Raw genomic sequence first — 22,399 nt, 5'->3', positions numbered from 1 at the left:
ATAGAAACCTCAGTAACAGTTAAAGATGGATTTACATGTGTCAAGTCTCAACATCAGACATAAACAAATGCACATGCCATATAATTAGGCACGCCTCTCCATTCTTTTGTGTGAAATTGCGCAAACTCAAAAATAACACAGTGCCTTATGGGATTCCACCTTGCTATAAATCCGGCAGCGTTGTAGGCTAATTAGCCCCAAGTCCATCGATCATTTTCACTCCCTCAGCTTTGGGACACGTGTTCAAAATGGAGGAGGTCGAAGTGGCGAGCGGGAAAAGGGGGGGGGGGGGGGTGATTTGGGATTCAACCACTCATTTTTTTTTGTCATAAAGCAGAGAGATATTTAGAGGACGCAACATTGTATCTGTCTGTGATGTTGTGTACGGACAGAGCCATTGAGGTCATCTCCATTTTGAAATGGTACATTTTCTTTTTCTACGTCTATGAGTGTGCATACTGCCACATGGAGTGTGCTGTTTAAACAGTTACAAAGTCAATGTTTGCATAGGAAGTCCCACCCAGTTGACTACTTTAAAATTGTGAAATTCCTCAATGGCACTGGCACATGCTTATTATACATGTGCTTTTGCGTCCTGGAAGTCCTCTTTCTCTAAGTCGTCATGTGACTGTTGCATTGTGGGCGGTAACCTCTAGGCACTTTTAACAAACCCAAACATGGCTTGTGATTTGGTTTGGTGTTTGAGGCTTCGCTACAGGGGAGATAATAACTCTGATGTGCTGACTACTCTGATGTGCTGACTCCTCTGATGTGCTGACTACTCTGATGTGCTGACTACTCTGATGTGCTGACTACTCTGATGTGCTGACTACTCTGAATTTATTTGTTTTTAAATATTTAAAAAAAATACAAGACGATCAACTGTGCCAGCTATCATGCCTTTGCTTAATGTTTCATCTACTCATAAATAGCAAACCTGGCATGACCATAGAGTAGGTATTCAAAATCACCAGCAAAACAATATGATGAGGATCATGGTGTAATATAACAGACAGATACACATTAACAGGACATCAATCATATGACACCACCAGAGAATATTAGCCATTTTAAAGAAAAAATATATATCTCACAAAATCTGTTACGTAATAGTTTTTCAGATCAATGTCTTCCAGCATATTGTGTTTGGGTCCCTTATTTATTTTATTTATTCAAACCTGTCGAGAAAGTCTTCAAAGAGAGCAGCTCGTGGGTCCCTTCTCCTTCCACTACAGTTGCCATAGAAACAAACTAAGAAAATTGTCACTGCTGTGTCAGCCCCACCCCCCCAAAAAAGAAGCCAGTCTTTTCTATCTCTTTGTCATAGTCTGTCTTTCTCCTTCCCCTCTGCCTGAATGAAGCTACTCTACCGTTCAAAAGTTTAGGGGTCACTTAGAAATGTCCTTGTTTTATTTTAAGAAAAGCTCTTTTTTTTTGTCCATTAAAATAACATCAAATTGATCAGAAATACAGTGTAGACATTGTTAATATTGTAAATGACTATTGTAGCTGGAAACGGCAGATTTTTTTATGGAATATCTACATAGGCGTACAGAGGCCCATTGTCAGCAACCATCACTTCTGTGTTCCATTGGCACGTTGTGTTAGCTAATCCAAGTTTATAATTTTAAATGGCTAATTGATCATTAGAAAACACTCAATGTCAACAGTGAAGTGGCGACTCCAGAATTGCAAAGAAAAATCCATATCTCAGGCTGGCCAATAAAAAGAAAAGATTAAGATGGGGAAAAGAACAGACACTTGAAAGAGGAACTCTGCCTAGAAGGTCAGCATCCCGGAGTCGCCTCTTCACTGTTGACGTTGAGACTGGTGTTTTGCGGGCACTATTTAATGAAGCTGCCAGTTGAGGACTTGTGAGGCGTCTTTCTCAAACTAGACACAAATGTATTTGTCCTCAAGCTCAGTTGTGCACCGGGGCCTCTCACCCCTCTTTCTATTCTGGTTAGAGCCAGTTTGCTCTGTTCTATGAAGGGAGTAGTGCACAGCGTTGTACGAGATCTTCAGTTTCTTGGCAATTTCTCGCATGGAATAGCCTTCATTTCTCAGAACAAGAATAGACTGATGAGTTTCAGAAGAACGTGCCTTGTTTCTGGCCATGTTCAGCCTGTAATCAAACCCACAAATGCTGATGCTCCAGATACTCATCTAGTCTAAAGAAGGCCAGTTTTATTGCTTCTTTAAATCAGGACAACATTTTTAAGCTGTGCTTGCTAACATAATTGCAAAAGGGTTTTCTAATGAGTCTTTTAAAATGATGAAGTTGGATTAGTTAACAACGTGCCATTGGAACACAGGAGTGATGGTTGAGAATAATGGGCCTCTGTACACCTATGTGGATATTCCATTACAAAAATCTGCCGTTTCCAGCTACAATAATGTCTACACTGTATATCTGATCAATTTGATGTTATTTTAAATGAACAAAAATAGTGTTTTTCTTTAAAAAACAAGGACATTTCAATGTGACCCCAAACTTTTGAACAGTAGTGTATGTCTTTGGATACGGCAGCTAGTCTGTCCTTTCTCCTTTGTGTTATGATAATAATGCCCACTGTTTGTAGGAAGGGAAGGGAAGCCATTTTGTTTGTAGGAAGGAAAGGAAAGGAAACACAGTTTGTTTGTAGGAAGGAAGGAAACACAGTTTGTTTGTAGGAAGGAAAGGAAACTCAGTTTGTTTGTAGGAAGGAAGGAAACTCAGTTTGTTTGTAGGAAGGAAGGAAACTCAGTTTGTTTGTAGGAAGGAAGGAAACTCTGTAGGAAGGAAAGGAAACACAGTTTGTATGAAGGAAAGGAAACTCAGTTTGTTTGTAGGAAGGAAAGGAAACTCAGTTTGTAGGAAGGAAAGGAAACTCAGTTTGTTTGTAGGAAGGAATGAAACTCAGTTTGTTTGTAGGAAGGAAGGAAACTCTGTTTGTTTGTAGGAAGGAAGGAAACTCTGTTTGTTTGTAGGAAGGAAGGGAAACTCAGTTTGTAGGAAGGAAAGGAAACTCAGTTTGTTTGTAGGAAGGAATGAAACTCAGTTTGTTTGTAGGAAGGAAGGAAACTCAGTTTGTTTGTAGGAAGGAAGGAAACTCAGTTTGTTTGTAGGAAGGAAGGAAACTCTGTAGGAAGGAAAGGAAACACAGTTTGTATGAAGGAAAGGAAACTCAGTTTGTTTGTAGGAAGGAAGGAAACACAGTTTGTTTGTAGGAAGGAAAGGAAACTCAGTTTGTTTGTAGGAAGGAAATGAAACCCAGTTAGAAAACTGTAAAAGGAAACTCTAAATAACTCTAAACTGAACAAATCAAAAGAATGAAGAGGTTCAGATCCCAAAGTCTAGCATAGTATGTCCTCCTTAAAAAAGGATAGGGCCCTTCAGTTCAAGTGGTGTTAAGCGCTAGGCCACGTAGTTTGTTGACTAATACAAAAAGCCTGGATGGTAGTAGTCTAGTCCTCCACAGGTAGGCAGGCCGGCTGGCCCTAGTGTCCCAATGCAGATCACCTACGTGGGCCATTCCCCTCTCCTCTACTCCCAGGCTTCGGGCCTACTCCTGGCCTCCTCAGCTGCATTTGCAGGACTTGACGATCATGTTGGACAGCTGCTCTACTTTAGGGGTACGTCCAGAGTAGTAGAGAATGGTAAGAGGCTCCAGGTCCTGGGGAACGCAGCAGGGAGAGGCTGAAGCCTCTGGGTTCAGAGTGTTATACAGGCTCAGCAGCTATAAAGGAACAAGAAAGAGATGAGGGTATAAAATATACTTTTTTTGGTCTACCAGCCATTCAGATTTTTTACCAGCCAAAATATTTTTGGGGCATTTACATTTTTTCAACAAAGCACACAACAAAAAAACAGATGAACATTCTTTCTAATGTTTCTATCATAAATGTATTACCAGTAAGAAGTAAATGTGGTCTATTGAATAATTACATTTTTTTTGTGACCTGAGTCTTAACTAAAATATCACAGAGGAGACTAAATGTTCACCTGCCCCTTTAAGAGCGGGAGGTTACCGCGGTAACGTGACTTCAGTCATGTTTATACCTGTGAGATTGACTAGTAGAAACACTGTCTTCTCTTTTCTAGCAGTTGAAACTTAAGTATAGAAAAACAACCTTGCTTGTGAACAAAAATACATGTAAATAGCTAAGAAAAACAAGGACAAAGTCTCACTTCAGTAGACTTTAGTTTCAAGTAAATTAAACCTATATTTATGCCTGTGCGCAACGCTTCTAAAAACGAATCTTTCACTCAGCTCTTCAGGTGCGCACAGCTCCCAGCCAGACAGTGTTTCAGCGTGAGGTGGGATAGGCTATATAGCATTTGTGATTTCGATTTTGTGCGATTAAATTTACCAGCTATGAAACAAAATGGCGGAAATACTTTGAAAACAGTTACTGCAGTGTTTATTGTTTTTACTATAAACGTGATCATATTTCACTATTTTTATTCACAAACACAAGTGAAACGCTCGCACAGTAGAGCCCTGACTTCCCACCAACAAGGCTGGTGAAATAGACATCTTACCCGCCAAAATATACCCACAGGGGACAGGTGTTCATTTTAGGCTGTGAACGAGACATTTTGGTGTTTCTGATGTGGAAGCTGAAATGTGGATTAATGTGCAACTGTCCCGGTCTACGACTAAATTGCGTAAATAAATCAATTCTGGCAGATCTGAATTTTATTCTGGTTGAGTCCTGTGTATGACAAAATTTTGCTGAGTCTCACTGCTACCTTACATGGGCTATTGAGCAGCTACCTAGCCTGTATTTTTTTGTCATTATAGCCTTGGCGCAAATAACCACAATTGCCCTCACCTGTGTGTGAGGTGTCAGAATGCCCTCACCTGTGTGTGTGTGTGTCTGGTGTCAGAATGCCCTCACACACAGGTGAGGGTGTGTGTGTCTGTGTGTGGTGTCAGAATGCCCTCACCTGTGTGTGTATGTGTGTTTCTGCGTGTGTGTTTGTGTGGTGTCAGAATGTCCTCACCTGTGGGTGTGTGTGTGTGTGTGTGTGTGTGTGTGTGTGTGTATGTGTTTGTGTTGTGTCAGAATGCCCTCACCTGTGTGTGTGTGTGTGTGGTGTCAGACTGCCCTCACCTGTGTGTGTGTGTGTGTGTGTGTGGTGTCAGACTGCCCTCACCTGTGTGTGTGTGTGTGTGTGTGTGTGTGTGGTGTCAGACTGCCCTCACCTGTGTGTGTGTGTGTGTGTGGTGTCAGACTGCCCTCACCTGTGTGTGTGTGTGTGTGTGTGTGTGTGGTGTCAGAATGCCCTCACCTGTGTGTGCGTGGTATCGGAGCTCCTCAGGTAAGGGCAGGGTCCAGAGCAGTAGTTAGCAAAGTATCCTTTAGGCTCGTGGATCCACTTCCAGTCCAGGTCCCGACGGAAGTCGATGTAGAGACGACGCACACAGCAGTTCTCCTCAACAGTGCTGGGAGGGAGAGGGGGGGGGGCACAACAAACTACGGTGAATCACTCATACCTTCTCACTTATACAACAATGAGCTCGGTAGTCAACTGTGATAACTGTTCAGTTGCAACTCAACGATTTTCTTGTTCAGAACAACACAAAACTTTAGTTAGACTCAGTTGAAGTTTCAATTAAGTTATTAAAGTTTCTCGTCTTGATCAACCAACACGTGAATGGTTTCAGATTGCACGTATGGGAAAGGTTAGCTGGCTCATTGAACCTTCATCTGCTATTGTTGTTTTATGTTACAACAGATTTTTTACCATAAACCACTTCTAAGGCGCCTTTCAGGACATGACAACCGATAGGTGGAAACAGAAGTGCTAACAGTTTCCGTAAGGCTCCTTACGAGAAGCAGTAGTTGGTGTCCAGGGCCCGTTTGCGTCTGCGTGGCTGTGAGTCGAGGCGGTGAGGAGGGATCATCATGAGGATGAGGTGAGGCAGGTACGGCTCCTTCTGCTCCTTCTTCTTCTTCTTCTTCTTCTTCTTCAGACGACCCAGGTCCCAACGACCCAGCTCCTCATACTCCCCTTCCATACCTGTAGCAGAGAGACGTTACATATCAGCCAGTACATGTTACAGGGCAGACATTTTTGTATGTTCAATTGTATGTGCAATTGAATTAAGAAACTACAAGTTCGCGGAAGCCACAGTTGTTAATTAACGTCAGGGCTAAACTATCTCTAGAATAGTTCCTTATATATTCCTTGATGGTCCTGTTAACCAGGTGGATGGCCTCGGGCTCAAACGAGGCCCTGCTCCTATTGGCGGAGCACTGCAGACAGGGCAGGCGACGTCCGTCAAGGGGGATCAGTTTGAACTGCGGGTTGAGGACGTCATAGGCCTCCTCACTTGGGGACTTTGTGTCTTATAAAGCCGTTTTAAAAATGTTTATTTTTTTTGAATTTTTTTTTTGGAATGTCAGTTCAATGTTCACTCTGTCAAAAGGAACACAGATGCAGCTCAAGAAGCTATCAGTATGTGGAGGCACAGAGCGAAACTTGCAGTTCATTTGCCAGTTATTGGATGGTGTAACAACAACAAAAAGGACCACACGAAGAAGATAATGTTATGCCTGCTGACCTTTGAACTTGACCTCCAGCACTTCGTTCACATTGTCGATGATGTCGCCGTTGGGGTTGAAGGTGTGGCAGGGGCAGTGTACGCTGATCTCCAGACCCAGGTTGGTCGCTGACAGGAGAGAGGCATCATGGGAAAGATAAGTAGTTTCATCATGTCAATCAGTTAGTGTTGAGTGATTAAATTATACTTTTTTTAAATAAAACGAATTGACCGAAGTCGGTTCAATTATTTGAATTCCATTTAGTTCGTTTTTTCTTCTTCTGTGAGCTCAATGTGTAGTTTCTGTTGAGAGAAATCAGATCCAGCCTGAACTGTGTGATGTAGTAGGGAGTTGTAGTTTCTGTAGAGATAAATCAGATCCAGCCTGAACTGTGTGATGTAGTAGGGAGTTGTAGTTTCTCTAGGAATAAATCAGATCCAGCCTGAACTGTGTGATGTAGTAGGGAGTTGTAGTTTCTCTAGGAATGAATCAAATCCAGCCTGAACTGTGCAATGTGGTAGGGAGTTGTAGTTTCTCTAGGAATAAATCAAATCCAGCCTGAACTGTGCAATGTAGTAGGGAGTTGTAGTTTCCAACAGGCCAATATTCCACACTGAACAAAAATATAAAGGCAACCATGTAAAGGCCACTCTAAAATGTGCAGTTTTGTCACACAACAAAACGTCACAGACGTCTCAAGTTTGAGGGAGCGAGCAATTGACATACTGACTGTAGGAATGTCCACCAAAGCAGTTGCCAGAGAATTTAATGTCAATTTCTCTACCATAAGCCGCCACCAACATTGTTTTAGAGAATTTGGCAGTACATTCAACTGGCCTCACAAAAGCAGACCAAGTGTAACCACGCCAGCCCAGGACCTCCACATCTGGCTTCTTCACCTGCAGGATCGTCAGACCAGCCACCCAGACATCTGATGAAACTGAGGAGTATTTCTGTCACATTGAAGGAGAACCATTGTAATAAAGCCCTTTTGTGGGTAAAAACGTATTCTGATTAGTCCCACCCACTTAGGAGCCAGGCGCACCCACTTGGTAGCCAGGCCCACCTACTTGGGAGCCAGGCCCACCCATGACTGCCCAGTCATGTGCCCAGTCATGTGAAATCTATAGATTAGGGCCAAATGAATATATTTTCAATTGACTGATTTCCTTATATTAACTGTAACTCAATAAAATGGTTTGAAATTGTTACATGTTGCATTTATATATTTGTTCAGCATTCATTGTTTAGTTACATAAAATGTGTTAATTATTTACCATGACCAGAATGCATTGCATGGGAGCTTACTAAACTTGACATGGAGACAGGGAGAAGATGGAGAGAGATAGAAAGCAGTTGGATTACGAGCCTGAAAATACATTGACAAGTGGTATTCAGCAGTCATAAAAGTAAGCCTTATTTACTTTGAAGAACTACTAAAAAAATAGTGATTTTGACAGACAGCAGCTCTATAGAGATGAGATGATGACTTGGGAACTAAATAATAAAGTCATCAAATAAAACTAATGTCATAAACACAACGGCTGACATTTTATATTAAGGTAATGTGAATAAATGACGGTTAATGAGTGATCAGCAGTAACGGACAGTCACTAGCATCATGGGACTTTTATTACAGTCACTAGCATCATGGGACTTTTATTACAGTCACTAGCATCATGGGACTTTTATTACAGTCACTAGCATCATGGGACTTTTATTACAGTCACTAGCATCATGGGACTTTTATTACAGTCACTAGCATCATGGGACTTTTATTACAGTCACTAGCATCATGGGACTTTTATTACAGTCACTAGCATCATGGGACTTTTATTACAGTCACTAGCATCATGGGACTTTTATTACAGTCACTAGCATCATGGGACTTTTATTACAGTCACTAGCATCATGGGACTTTTATTACAGTCACTAGCATCATGGGACTTTTATTACAGTCACTAGCATCATGGGACTTTTATTACAGTCACTAGCATCATGGGACTTTTATTACAGTCACTAGCATCATGGGACTTTTATTACAGTCACTAGCATCATGGGACTTTTATTACAGTCACTAGCATCATGGGACTTTTATTACAGTCACTAGCATCATGGGACTTTTATTACAGTCACTAGCATCATGGGACTTTTATTACAGTCACTAGCATCATGGGACTTTTATTACAGTCACTAGCATCATGGGACTTGTATTACAGTCACTAGCATCATGGGACTTTTATTACAGTCACTAGCATCATGGGACTTTTATTACAGTCACTAGCATCATGGGACTTTTATTACAGTCACTAGCATCATGGGACTTTTATTCATGGTTTTATTTTGTGTTACAGCATTCAACCCATAATGCATTTCATGTATTATAATTTTTTGTATATTTTTTTCTTCTCTCGCTGAAACCCCAAACCGACCTCAAAATGCACTAAATTGCTCAACACTACAATCAATTAATGAATCAAACCCTCACCTCTGTACATCAACCACTCCCGTACCGTCTCTGTCACGTCGAAGGAGACCCATTCTGGCGTTCCCTTGGTCAGCACGTTCTTGGCTCCGATGTAGCGCTGCTTAGCTATGTGCTCGTCTGGTCTCAGGATCTGAAAACCAAAAAAAAGGGGGATTTACTGTATACGAACGATACAGAGTCACTACACTGATGCTGTTGCGACTAGTGGAGACGTTTTTAAGCAACTTTGTGAGAGGAAACATAAAGAAGCTCGACAATAAGGACTTCCGTTCCCCTGCCCCGTTCCCCTGTCCCGTTCCCCTGCCCCGTTCCCCTGCCCCGTTCCCCTGCCCCGAGCCAGACCCTGTACACATTCTCCGGGCCTGGCGAGCTGGAGTTAGGGTCTGGCGGCTGCCCACCACCAAACCACAAGCTGGATATCATCTTCTCTCTCCTCTTCTTCAGTTGAAACTGAAGTTTGAAAAAAAAGGGGATGTGGAATACTAGGCAACATGTTTTTTATTGTCGACGTCAGTATGATAAACCTTTCTATGCTAAACTAAACTTTCTGGCCATATGAAAATGTTAAAAAGTCCACTACCGATCATGCTCCTTAGCAAAACAAAAGCTATTGAATTGTATATATATATTTTTAAATAATGTCTTGGAGGTGACGCTGTGTGTGAAGAGCACTGTGTCACCTCTACCAGGCCCCTCCCTCACACCTCAGAACACTGTGTTACCTCTACCAGGCCCCTCCCTCACACCTCAGAGCACTGTGTTACCTCTACCAGGCCCCTCCCTCACATCTCATAGCACTGTGTTACCTCTACCAGGCCCCTCCCTCACATCTCATAGCACTGTGTAACCTCTACCAGGCCCCTCCCTCACATCTCATAGCACTGTGTTACCTCTACCAGGCCCCTCCCTCACATACTCTTTCACCCCCTGCTTAATTAAAGAGCAAGACTTCTAGCAGTATTAATTGACAACTGTTACATCCCAAATGGCACCCTAGTCACTTTACAGTACACTACCTTTTGATCAGGGCCAATAGGGATCTGGTCTAATGTAGTGCACTATATAGGGAATAGGGTGCCATAGGTATCTGGTCTAAAGTAGTGCACTATATAGGGAATAGGGTGCCATAGGGATCTGGTCTAAAGTAGTGCACTATATAGGGAATAGGGTGTCATTTGGAACACATTTCCATGTTGATGCCTGATGACCTGGATGTTGGTTTGCAGGCCTTTGTGTTCCAAACCTCTAAATTAAACTAGGAGGAAAGACTTATCATTGTCAAATCAAATTGTATTGGTCACATACACATGGTTAGCAGTTGTTATTGGTCACATACACATGGTTAGCAGATGTTATTGGTCACATACACATGGTTAGCAGTTGTTATTGGTCACATACACATGGTTAGCAGATGTTAATGCGAGTGTAGGGGAATGCTTGTGCTTCTAGTTCCGACCGTGCAGTAACATCTAACATGTAATCTAACATATTCACTACAACTACCTAGTACACACAAATGCAAAAGGATGAATAAGAATATGTACATATAAATATATGGATGAGTGATGGCCGTGCGGCATAGGCAAGATGCAGTAGATGGTATAGAGTACAGTATATACATATGAGATGAGTAATGTAGGATATGTAGACATTATTAAAGTGGCGTTATATAAAGTCCATTTATTTAAGTGACCAGAGATTTGAGTCTGTATGTTGGCAGCAGCCTCTCTATGTTAGTGGTGGCTGTTTAACAGTCTGATGGCCTTGAGATTTGAGTCTGTATGTTGGCAGCAGCCTCTCTATGTTAGTGGTGGCTGTTTAACAGTCTGATGGCCTTGAGATTTGAGTCTGTATGTTGGCAGCAGCCTCTCTATGTTAGTGGTGGCTGTTTAACAGTCTAATGGCCTTGAGATTTGAGTCTGTATGTTGGCAGCAGCCTCTCTATGTTAGTGGTGGCTGTTTAACAGTCTGATGGCCTTGAGATTTGAGTCAGTATGTTGGCAGCAGCCTCTCTATTGTAGTGATGGCTGTTTAACAGTCTGATGGCCTTGAGATAGAAGCTGTTTTTCAGTCTCTCGGTCCCAGCTTTGATGCACCTGTACTGACCTCGCCGTCTGGATGATAACGGGGTGAACAGGCTCGGAAGTGACCATCCCTGCCGGCTCCATCTTGTTGGCGCCGGGAGAGATGGTCCCCTCGCTTCAGGTCCTTAGAAAACTATGCAGTTATTTCTTGGGGGTCAGACGGAGTTAAAGATCTCTGAAGGACATGGAGAGACGGAGGGGTACCTTTACACACCTGGTAGAGCTCGACCCTCTGTTCGTTCCTATTGGCAGCAGAGTTTGGAACCCTGAGAGCACGGAACTCAGCTCGGAACAGGTTGGTGGAGTTCCTCTCCATGGCCGACACATTGAAACGGAAAACTTTGGAGGTGATGCCTTTAGGACAGTAGGGAAGGTCATCTGTAGGACACAGAGAAGAGACCTTTAGGACAGTAGGGAAGGTCATCTGTAGGACAGAGAGAAGAGACCTTTAGGATAGTAGAGAAGGTCATGTGGGGCAGGTTGTTGGAGACAGACAGTAGGGCAGGTTGTTGGAGACAGAGAGGAGACAGTGGGGCACGTTGTTGGAGTCAGAGAGGAGACAGTGGGGCAGGTTGTTAGAGACAGACAGTAGGGCAGGTTGTTGGAGACAGACAGTAGGGCAGGTTGTTAGAGACAGACAGTAGGGCAGGTTGTTGGAGACAGAGAGGAGACAGTGGGGCACGTTGTTGGAGTCAGAGAGGAGACAGTGGGGCAGGTTGTTAGAGACAGACAGTAGGGCAGGTTGTTGGAGACAGACAGTGGGGCAGGTTGTTGGAGACAGACAGTAGGGCAGGTTGTTGGAGACAGAGGAGACAGACAGTAGGGCAGGTTGATGGAGACAGAGAGGAGACAGACAGTAGGGCAGGTTGTTGGAGACAGAGAGGAGACAGACAGTAGGGCAGGTTGTTGGAGACAGAGTGGAGACAAACAGTAGGGCAGGTTGTTGGAGACAGAGAGGAGACAGACAGTAGGGCAGGTTGTTGGAGACAGAGAGGAGACAGACAGTAGGGCAGGTTGTTGGAGACAGACAGTAGGGCAGGTTGTTGGAGACAGAGTGGAGACAGACAGTAGGGCAGGTTGTTGGAGACAGAGAGGAGACAGACAGTAGGGCAGGTTGTTGGAGACAGAGAGGAGACAGACAGTAGGGCAGGTTGTTGGAGACAGAGTGGAGACAGACAGTAGGGCAGGTTGTTGGAGACAGAGAGGAGACAGACAGTAGGGCAGGTTGTTGGAGACAGAGAGGAGACAGGCAGTAGGGCAGGTTGTTAGAGACAGAGAGGAGACAGACAGTAGGGCAGGTTGTTGGAGACAGACAGTAGGGCAGGTTGTTGGAGACAGAGAGGAGACGGACAGTAGGGCAGGTTGTTGGAGACAGACAGCAGGGCAGGTTGTGGGAGACAGACAGTAGGGCAGGTTGTTGGAGACAGAGAGGAGACAGGCAGTAGGGCAGGTTGTTGGAGACAGAGAGGAGACAGACAGTAGGGCAGGTTGTTGGAGACAGACAGTAGGGCAGGTTGTGACAGACAGACAGTAGGGCAGTTTATTTGCAAGAAACAGGCATAGAGAGGACCGAGCTCAGTAATGCTTGCACACTGATGTTAATACTCTTAGCACCGTCGGGCTGGTCTTCTGTAAGAGAGAGGGAGACATTAGAAAGAGATCAGACATGCTCTCCCCTGCCCTGTAGTCTCCCCTACCCTGTAGTCTCCCCTCCCCTACCCTGTAGTCTCCCCTCCCCTCCCCTGTAGTCTCCCCTGCCCTGTAGTCTCCCTCCCCTGTAGTCTTCCCTGCCCTGTAGTCTCCCCTACCCTGTAGTCTCCACCTGCCCTGTAGTCTCCCTGCCCTGTAGTCTCTCCTACCCTGTAGTCTCCCCTGCCCTGTAGTCTCCCTGCCCTGTAGTCTCCCCTGCCCTGTAGTCTCCCCTCCCCTGCCCTGTAGTCTCCCCTTCCCTGTAGTCTCCCTCCCCTGTAGTCTCCCTCCCTTGTAGTCTTCCTGCCCTGTAGTCTCCCCTCCCCTGTCCTGTAGTCTCCCCTGTCCTGTAGTCTCCCTGCCCTGTAGTCTCCCCTACCCTGTAGTCTCCCCTGCCCTGTAGTCCCCCCTCCCCTGCCCTGTAGTCTCCCCTCCCCTGCCCTGAAGTCCCCCCTACCCTGTAGTCTCCCCTGCCCTGTAGTCTCCCTGCCCTGTAGTCTCCCCTGCCCTGTAGTCTTCCCTGCCCTGTAGTCTCCCCTCCCCTGCCCTGTAGTCTCCCCTACCCTGTAGTCTCCCCTGCCCTGTAGTCTCCCCTGCCCTGTAGTCTCCCCTACCCTGTAGTCTCCCCTACCCTGTAGTCTCCCCTGCCCTGTAGTCTCCCCTGCCCTGTAGTCTCCCTACCCTGTAGTCTCCCCTACCCTGTAGTGTCCCTGCCCTGTAGTCTCCCTACCCTGTAGTCTCCCCTACCCTGTAGTCTCCCTGCCCTGTAGTCTCCCTGCCCTGTAGTTTCCCTGCCCCGTAGTCTCCCCTACCCTGTAGTCTCCCTGCCCTGTAGTCTCCCTACCCTGTAGTCTCCCCTACCCTGTAGTCTCCCTGCCCTGTAGTCTCCCCTACCCTGTAGTCTCCCTGCCCTGTCCATCCCTTTCTTTCCCTTTAACTTCGTTTCATTTGCACCTTTCAGGGATTTGAGGCGATGCAGACGCTAGCCTTAGATCCGCCAAATGTCAACAGTGTACCTAAAGCCTTTCAGCAGAGCTGTCAGGAGCTAACGTGTTTGTCCACACCACACTAAAGAGGTGGGAAAGGAAAGGAGTGACATCACTGGCTCGGGATGTCAACAGCAGATCCACCGAAAGCGAAACTTCTTCAGAAAGAGAGAGAAACAGAGAGAGAGAAAAGACAGAAAGAGAAAGAGAGAGAGAGAAAGAGAGAGAGAGATAGAGAGGAGTCAGAATGAGAGACAAAGATAGAGTGACAGAGAGAAAGAGAGACAGAGAGAGAGAGAGAAAAGACAGAAAGAGAGAGAGAGAGAGATAGAGAGGAGTCAGAATGAGAGACAACGATAGAGAGACAGAGAGAAAGAGAGACAGAGAGAGAGAGAGAGACAGAGAGAGAGAGAGAAAGAGAGACAGAGAGAGACAGAGAGAGAGAGAGACATAGAGAGAGAGAGAAAGAGAGACAGAGAGAGAGACAGAGAGAGAGAGAGACAGAGAGAGAGAGAGAAAGAGAGACAGAGAGAAAGAGAGAGAGAGAGAGAGAGAAAGAGTGACAGAGAGAGAGAGAGAGATAGAGAGGAGTCAGAATGAGAGACAACGATAGAGACAAAGAGAGACAGAGACAGAGAGAAAGAGAGACAACGATAGAGAGAGAGAGACAGAGACAGAGAGAAAGAGAGACAACGATAGAGAGAGAGAGACAGAGACAGAGTTAGAGACCTATGCTCCATCCCAAATGGAACCCTATTCCCTACCTTTGATGAGAGTCTAGTCGTACACTGTTTTGGGTTCTTTTTGCTGTATCTGTCCAGCAGCTAGGTCTTGACCGCAGTACTTTATGAGAAATACGCCTCTCTGCAAACACAGGAAGCCAGTCCTCTCACTCTCACCTCCCTCTAAAACACTTATTCTGGTGTGACTGACAGTTACTCTGGTCTGAGGAAGTAGTTGAGGTCTGGTCTGAAGTAGGAGGGGTCTGCTCTGAAGTAGGGGGGGTCTGGTCTGAAGTAGGAGGGGTCTGGTCTGAAGTAGAAGGGGTCTGAAGTAGGAGGGGTCTGGTCTGAAGTAGTAGGTGTCTGGTCTGAAGTAGGAGGGGTCTGGTCTGAAGTAGAAGGGGTCTGAAGTAGGAGGGGTCTGGTCTGAAGTGGGAAGGGTCTGCTCTGAAGTATGAGGGGTCTGGTCTGAAGTAGGAGGTGTCTGGTCTGAAGTAGGAGGGGTCTGGTCTGAAGTGGGAGGGGTTTGGTCTGAAGTAGGAGGGGTCTGGTCTGAAGTAGGAGGGGTCTGGTCTGAAGTAGGAAGGGTCTGGTCTGAAGTAGGAGGGGTCTGGTCTGAAGTAGGAGGGGTCTGGTCTGAAGTAGGAGGGGTCTGGTCTGAAGTAGGAGGGGTCTGGTCTGAAGTAGGAGGGGTCTGGTCTGAAGTTGGAGGGGTCTGGTCTGAAGTTGGAGGGGTCTAGTCTGAAGTAGGAGGGGTCTGGTCTGAAGTAGGAAGGGTCTGGTCTGAAGTAGGAGGGGTCTGGTCTGAAGTAGGAGGGGTCTGGTCTGAAGTAGGAGGGGTCTGGTCTGAAGTAGGAGGGGTCTGGTCTGAAGTAGGAGGGGTCTGGTCTGAAGTAGGAGGGGTCTGGTCTGAAGTAGGAGGGGTCTGGTCTGAAGTTGGAGGGGTCTAGTCTGAAGTAGGAGGGGTCTGGTCTGAAGTAGGAGGGGTCTGGTCTGAAGTAGGAGGGGTCTGGTCTGAAGTAGGAGGTGTCTGGTCTGAAGTAGGAGGGGTCTGGTCGGAAGTAGGAGGGGTCTGGTCTGAAGTAGAAAAGGCTTTGAATAGATCTCGTCAGGTGGAAAGCATCAAGGGTCAAGGGATATAACTTCAAAGATTCTCTTTATATGAGGAAGTTTGTGCACCTGGTGAAGTTCATCTGGCAAAGGGAGGTTCATCATAACACTAATATAATGTCATCATGATATGTGCTCTCTTTATTTCCACAATCAGGGGTACCAGATTTGCCAATGGCACCACAGTGTCAAGAAAATGTATGTGAACCCTTTGGAATTACCTGGATTTCTGCATAAATTTGACATAACATTTGATCTGATCTAAGTCACAACAATAGACAAACACAATGTGCTTAAACTAATAACACACAAATTATTTTATTTTTCTTGTCTATATTGAATACATCATTTAAACATTCAAAGTGTAGGTTGGAAAAATGTATGTGAACCCCCTAATGGCTAATTACTTTTTAAATTGGAGTCAGGAGTCAACCAACCTGGAGTCTAATCAATAGGATGAGATTGAAGATGTTGATTAAAGCTGCCTTGCACTATAAAAAAAACACTCACAAAATGTGTGTTTGCTATTCACAAGAAGCATTGCCTGATGTGAACCATGCCTCCAACAAAAGAGATCTCAGAAGACGTACAATTAAGAATTGTTGACTTGCATAAAGCTGGACAGGGTTACAAAAGTATCTCTAAAAGCCTTGATGTTCATCAGTCCATGGTAAGACAAATTGTCTATAAATGGAGAAAGTTCAGCACTGTTGCTACTCTCCCTAGGAGTGGCCGTCCTGCAAAGATGACTGCAAGAGCACAGCGCTGGATGCTCAATGAGGTTAAGAAGAATCCTAGAGTGTCAGCTAAAGACTTACAGAAATCTCTGGAACATGCTAACATCTCTGTTGAGTCTACGATACGTAAAACACTAAACAAGAATGTTCATGGGAGGACACCACGGAAGAAGCCACTGCTGTCCAAAAAAAACATTGCTGCACGTCTGAAGTTTGCAAAAGAGCACCTGGATGTTCCACAGCACTTCTAGCAAAATATTTTGTGGATAGATGAAACTAAATTTGAGTTGTTTGGAAGGAACACACAACACTATGTGTGGGAAAAAAAGGCAAAGCACACCAACATCAAAACATCATCCCAACTGTAAAGTCTGGTGGAGGGAGCATCATGGTTTGGGGCTGCTTTGCTGCCTCAGGGCCTGAACAGCTTGCTATCATCGATGGAAAAATGAATTCCCAAGTTTATCAAGATATGTTGAACGTGAATGTAAGGTCATCTGTCTGCTAATTGAAGCTCAACAGAAGTTGGGTGATGCAACAGGACAACAACCCAAAAGACACAAGTAAATCAACAACAGAATGGCTTCAACAGAAGAAAATACACCTTCTGGAGTGGCCCAGTCAGAGTCTTGACCTCAACCTCATTGAGATGCTGTGGCATGACCTTAAGAGAGCGGTTCACACCAGACATCCCAAGAATATTGCTGAACTGAAACAGTTTTGTAAAGAGGAATGTTCCAAAATTCCTCCGGACCGTTGTGCCAGTCTGATCTGCAACTACAGAAAACGTTTGGTTGAGGTTATTGCTGCCAAAAGAAGATCAACCAGTTATTAAATCCAAAGGTTCACATACTTTTCCCACCCTGCACTGTGAATGTTTACACGGTGTGTTCAATAAAGACATGGAAAAATATAATTGTTTGTCTGTTATTAGTTTAAGCAGACTGTGTTTGTCTATTTGTTGTGACCTAGACGAATATCAGATAAAGGTTTATGACCAATTTTTCCAGGTCATTCTAAAAGGTTCACATACTTGTTTTTCTTCCCACTGTATAACAATGTTGAACCGGTGTTTTCTTGAGTAATTCAAGTCACTAGAAATGATCAGGTGTAAAGACAGTCAAGACAGCCTTCCTGGCATTGGAAGGCATTTACAAAAAAACTGGGGTCTCTTCCTCTCTGGCGTAAGTGGACTTCTAAAAGTCTGTAGCCAGCTGAGGGAAAGGGCAATGTGCACAACAGGTAACATATAGAAAAACCATCCTCCGTGTTTGCTGCTGGCTCCGTCCAGAAAGCAGCATATGCTGAAGTCATTAGTCCCCATTAGTCCCCATTGGGATGAATACTGTAACAGTATAACTTTAGACCGTCCCCTCGCCCATACCCGGGCGCGAACCAGGGACCCTCTGCACACAGACAACAACAGTCACCCACGAAGCATCGTTACCCATCGCTCCACAAAAGCCGCGGCCCTTGCAGAGCAAAGGGGAACTACTACTTCAAGGTCTCAGAGCAAGTGACGTCACCGATTGAAACGCTATTTAGCGCGTACCACCGCTAACTAAGCTAGCCGATTTCACATCCGTTACACATGATGACGCTATTGACAACTGAACCTGCTCTTTTAAAGCTCTCTTTTACATTTTGCACTGTTTTTAACTTTCATTTATAGTTAGTTATGTTGTGTTGTATCTCATGTATATGCAGCGCTCTTGGTCAGAGCTCACCTGGGGAAAAAAAAGAAATGCAAATCTCAACGTGTGACCTCTGGTTAAATAAAGAACCACAACAAGATTATGTGAATCTTTTGCATTTCGGGGGCGTTTGACAATCGTCTTTTCATACAGAGTACGAGATCAATGAAAGTAATCATAGCGAATATTCAGTCAAATCTAAACTTCAACCTGTTACAGATGACTATTGTCACTTTTTTTCTTCTATACACTATAAGGGATAATAGTTTATTAGGATGAGCCAAGTGGCTAAAGAGGAAGATCGTCAATCGATGTCGATCGAGATCATTAAGGTAAGTTTGACCTTTGACCCCCCAGGGAAATACTGCAACGGTATAGAGCTTTTGTAAACAAGAGGAATGGAGTAAAATGGGAGTAGGGTGTAGATGCCTTTAGACACCGATCTTGGGTCAGTTTTGCATTTTAGTCGCCCTCCCCCACCCACTAATTGTTAAAGTTAGGATTTAAGGGATGGGAATCTGATCCTAGATTTGTCCCTAGAGGAACCGTCACCCTGGATCCTCCTCAAAATGTATCACTCATTATGTTTGTTTACATTGTGTTTTTAACTGGGCTTCAGGATGTAGTAGGAGCTAAAGGCAGCAATCTGTCCATGTTGTGTTGCTTTTTGGTCGGGAGCACTTTATATGGAGGGGGGGGGGGGGGGGAATTTTACTACAACTCTTTTCAAAAGGGACCACGATGCAATGGGCTTTGCGTCGACCCAAAATACCTTCTTCAAATTCTTCCACACTTAAAAACACTAACCCTCCCCACACCTCTCTACCCCCCTCCTTCCCTCTCCACCCACTCCCTCTCTTTCTACCCACCCACCTCTCTACCCCCCCCACACACACACCTCTCTACCCCCCTCCTTCCCTCTCCACCCACTCCCTCTCTTTCTACCCACCCACCTCTCTACCCCCCCCACACCTCTCTACCCCCCCACACCTCTCTACCCCCCTCCTTCCCTCTCCACCCACTCCCTCTCTTTCTACCCACCCACCTCTCTAACCCCCCCCCCACACCTCTCTACCCCCCTCCTTCCCTCTCCACCCACTCCCTCTCTTTCTACCCACCCACCTCTCTACCCCCCCCCCACACACCTCTCTACCCCCCTCCTTCCCTCTCCACCCACTTCCTCTCTTTCTACCCACCCACCTCTCTACCCCCCCCACACCTCTCTACCCCCTCCTTCCCTCTCCACCCACTCCCTCTCTTTTCCCACCTCTCTACCCCCCCCACACCTCTCTACCCCCCCTCCTTCCCTCTCCACCCACTCCCTCTCTTTCTACCCACCCACCTCTCTACCCCCCCCCCCCCCCCCCCCCCCCCCACACACACACACACACCTCTCCACCCCCCTTGTCTATAAAGGTGATAATTAGGTGAGATAGGGAAAGGGAGATAGTGTGTGGTGGGGAGTGGCTCTCTGACTAAGGAGTGGAAGAGGTCCTTCCATCTGCTAACTGTTTCTTTCTCCATGTTAACTTTCACTGTCCTTCCCTCAGCTAAGTTTTCCTGTCTCCATGTTAACTTTTCCTATCTCCCCTCAGCAAGGCTTCCCCTTCCCTTCTCCAGCCCTGTTCCAATCAGCTTGGGCAGATGTCCCTCTCATTTGGGGCTGGCTGAAACTAAAACGGACACATCTGGTGAGAGGGACTGGGTCCATGGGGAAAAAGAGGGAGGGAGAGGAAGAGTGAGGAAGGAGGAGTAGGAACGACTACACAAAACTCGAGTCTTCTGGATTGAAATAGGTGGGGGAAAGAGCTGAGGCAACTTCCAGGTTCATCCACAACACAGCTTCTACTAGTCCCACATCTCACTGAAGTCCTAGACACGTTCCTGAATATGGCCAATAAAGTGAACAGAAGTTAGCACATCTAAGGAGATCTTAAACAGATCGTTTCTGACACATTCCATCTGGGTACTCACAGGGTTCCATCTGGGTACTCACAGGGTCCATCTGGGTACTCACAGGGTTCCATCTGGGTACTCACAGGGTTTCCCAAACTCAGTCCTCATGACCTCAATGAGGTGCACGCTTTTTTTTTTTTTTTTTTGGGGGGGGGGGGGGGGGGGGGGGGGGGGCACTCATTGGGGTCCCGAGGCCCGAGTTTGGGAAACTCTGGTCTACTGTATGTTATCCACACACTCCATATATGTAATATACAGAGTTGATCGGTTCCTATCCGTTGTCAACTATCAACTATGTAAAGCCCAGATAGGACCCATCATTGTCATGACAAATAGATAAACCACTAATTGTATGATCTTCACTCAGGTAACAGCCCTCCCCCTCTTGTGATCACGTGGAAGTTTTCAAAATTACGCATTTGGCACGCTCTCTATTCATTGATCTCGTGCGTAATGGAGCGCCCAACTACCATCAAAAAGAGTTTCACAAAAAATAACAATAGAAAATAGCTTTTCAACCAAAAGAGCATTAAGATGAATATAACATAACACGACTTAGCCTACTATTTTCTGGCGGTCCCTGGACCATGTTGAATTTGTATATCTCTTTGGCATAATATTCGGTCTCCGTGTTGTCTTGGCCACAACTTTGCTGCTGGTCTCTCCCCAACTCCTCAAGCAGCTCCCGGGTACTGTTATACAACGACTGGATCTGGTAGGAGACCTGACTGGGTCCCAGGGAGTGTGGCGGGCTGGTCAACCGGAGCTTACTCAGTATCTGTCCCCGTATCGCCTCGAACCTCTTCCGCTTCACGTGATCGATATCCACCGTGGCGCAGGTTGACAGAGAAAGACTGGTAGTCGTGTAGTTTAGGAGAAGGACCAACAGAAGAGCTTTACCGAGATACATGTTTCTGTTGCTCAATGATGCACTTGGTTCGTGAAGCACTTAGGTAAACAAATGTAGTCTAATAACGGATTCACACCGGTGACTATTTCCCAAGGTTCCTTAAGCGTAAAAGTATGTTTAAACTTTCAAAATCAACTTCATAGCAGTTTACAAAAACTATTTTCTCGCACTTTCATTTGGCTTCTTCATACACGTATGTTCTCTCCCGATGAAATCCATTTCGCTGGTTTGTGATCCATAGAAATCTAGGTGTGTATTCAGCCATCAGACATCTATCGCCCAGCCGTTCCAAATGAATCAAATCCCAAGCGCGGGCCAAACTAAAATCTACTCAGTGCAATAACGGTCTCAATCGTCATTCTAGTAACTGAACGCATACCGCCTATTGACTTGTCTTTCTCATTCTTCTATTTAACCCTTGTCGTTCACTTAGGTCGCCCGACTCGCCCCACAAGTGCGCATCCTTCCTTTTTTGTATTTGTATTTGTCATGAACAACTTCGTGCCACTGACCCGCACGCACCTTCTCCGAACAGTGCCCGGCTAACGTCACGTTGCAGAGCTGTGCACCCTCCAGCACGGGCTCACGTTTGTTTTATACCGACGACTGTGACGTTTTGATGGAGGAAGGACCACAGGTTATCTATCCCATATGACCATAACTCTATTCTGTGTAGAAGTTCTCAAATCTCAAAATATAACCTATTATCAGTTCAATACAATGTGTCATATCATATGTAATTCTAACCGTTTATCATATTTTATATTTGTTTTAATAGTTTAAAGTGATACATTTTAGTTGTATGACTTTATTATTACTTCAAATCAAATTTTATTTGTCACATACACATGGTTAGCAGATGTTAATGCGAGTGTAGCGAAATGCTTCTGTTTCTAGTTCCGACAATGCAGTAATAACCAACGAGTAATCTAAGGATCGAAATAGCCTACAATGTTGCTTGTAGGCTACTTTGATAGCGTACAATGAATTACTCTTGAGGTGATTTTTATTGATCTGGTTGCGTTAATCACTGTTGTTAGAGGAAAATGGTAGAACATCGGCGTCAGTAATCAATTAACTTGGTAACGAAGGTGGACCGATCAACTGCTGCTATTGTCCTTTTCAAATAGACAGTCCTCCCTCTAGTGGAACATCAAAGGTATTGTAAATTGAAACATGTCTGACACAAACCAGACACCAAGCATGTGCCTGCTATCCCATCCCTGTCGTATCCTTATCGCTGCTCACAATAGTACTTCACCGAGAAGCATTTAGTTCATTTCTAGATAAATTAGTAAACAATACACCATCGTTTGCACCATCGAGGATAGATGGACTTGTTCCATATCAGCTGAACCAAAGCCAAAATCTGAGTCTCAAGTGACACCCATAGGGCTCTGATTAAAACGTAACGCACTATATAGGGAATAGGGTGCAATTTGGAATGCATAACAAAAATCCACTTTACTAGAAATTCCAGGGACTAAAC

The 22,399-nt window shown here is 45.1% G+C and overlaps 1 protein-coding gene across 2 annotated transcripts; it reads right to left on the bottom strand.

Annotated features, from left to right (window-relative positions):
* Window positions 1–984: 984 nt before the first annotated feature.
* Window positions 985–21,520, bottom strand: LOC110522636 (transforming growth factor beta-3 proprotein). Of its 2 annotated transcripts, none has more exons than XM_021601101.3 (7): window positions 20,565–21,520; window positions 11,321–11,484; window positions 9,023–9,152; window positions 6,555–6,662; window positions 5,821–6,010; window positions 5,279–5,432; window positions 985–3,719 (listed from the first exon to the last, which is right to left on the bottom strand). In XM_021601101.3, exons 1-7 carry the CDS (start codon window positions 20,908–20,910, stop codon window positions 3,561–3,563), a joined length of 1,251 nt encoding a protein of 416 aa, XP_021456776.1. In that variant the 5' UTR covers window positions 20,911–21,520; the 3' UTR covers window positions 985–3,560. The 2 variants fall into 2 exon arrangements, with proteins under 2 accessions (XP_021456776.1, XP_090089641.1); XM_090233515.1 differs by having other exon boundaries at window positions 11,321–11,530; window positions 20,565–20,752.
* Window positions 21,521–22,399: the final 879 nt, after the last annotated feature.

Source organism: Oncorhynchus mykiss, chromosome 4, assembly GCF_057628025.1.
Source record: "Oncorhynchus mykiss isolate SJ-2025 chromosome 4, ASM5762802v1, whole genome shotgun sequence".
Taxonomy (NCBI): Eukaryota; Metazoa; Chordata; class Actinopteri; order Salmoniformes; family Salmonidae; genus Oncorhynchus; species Oncorhynchus mykiss.
The sequence above is the reverse complement of the archived record's forward strand: the minus strand, read 5'-3'. Positions and strand labels throughout refer to the sequence as shown.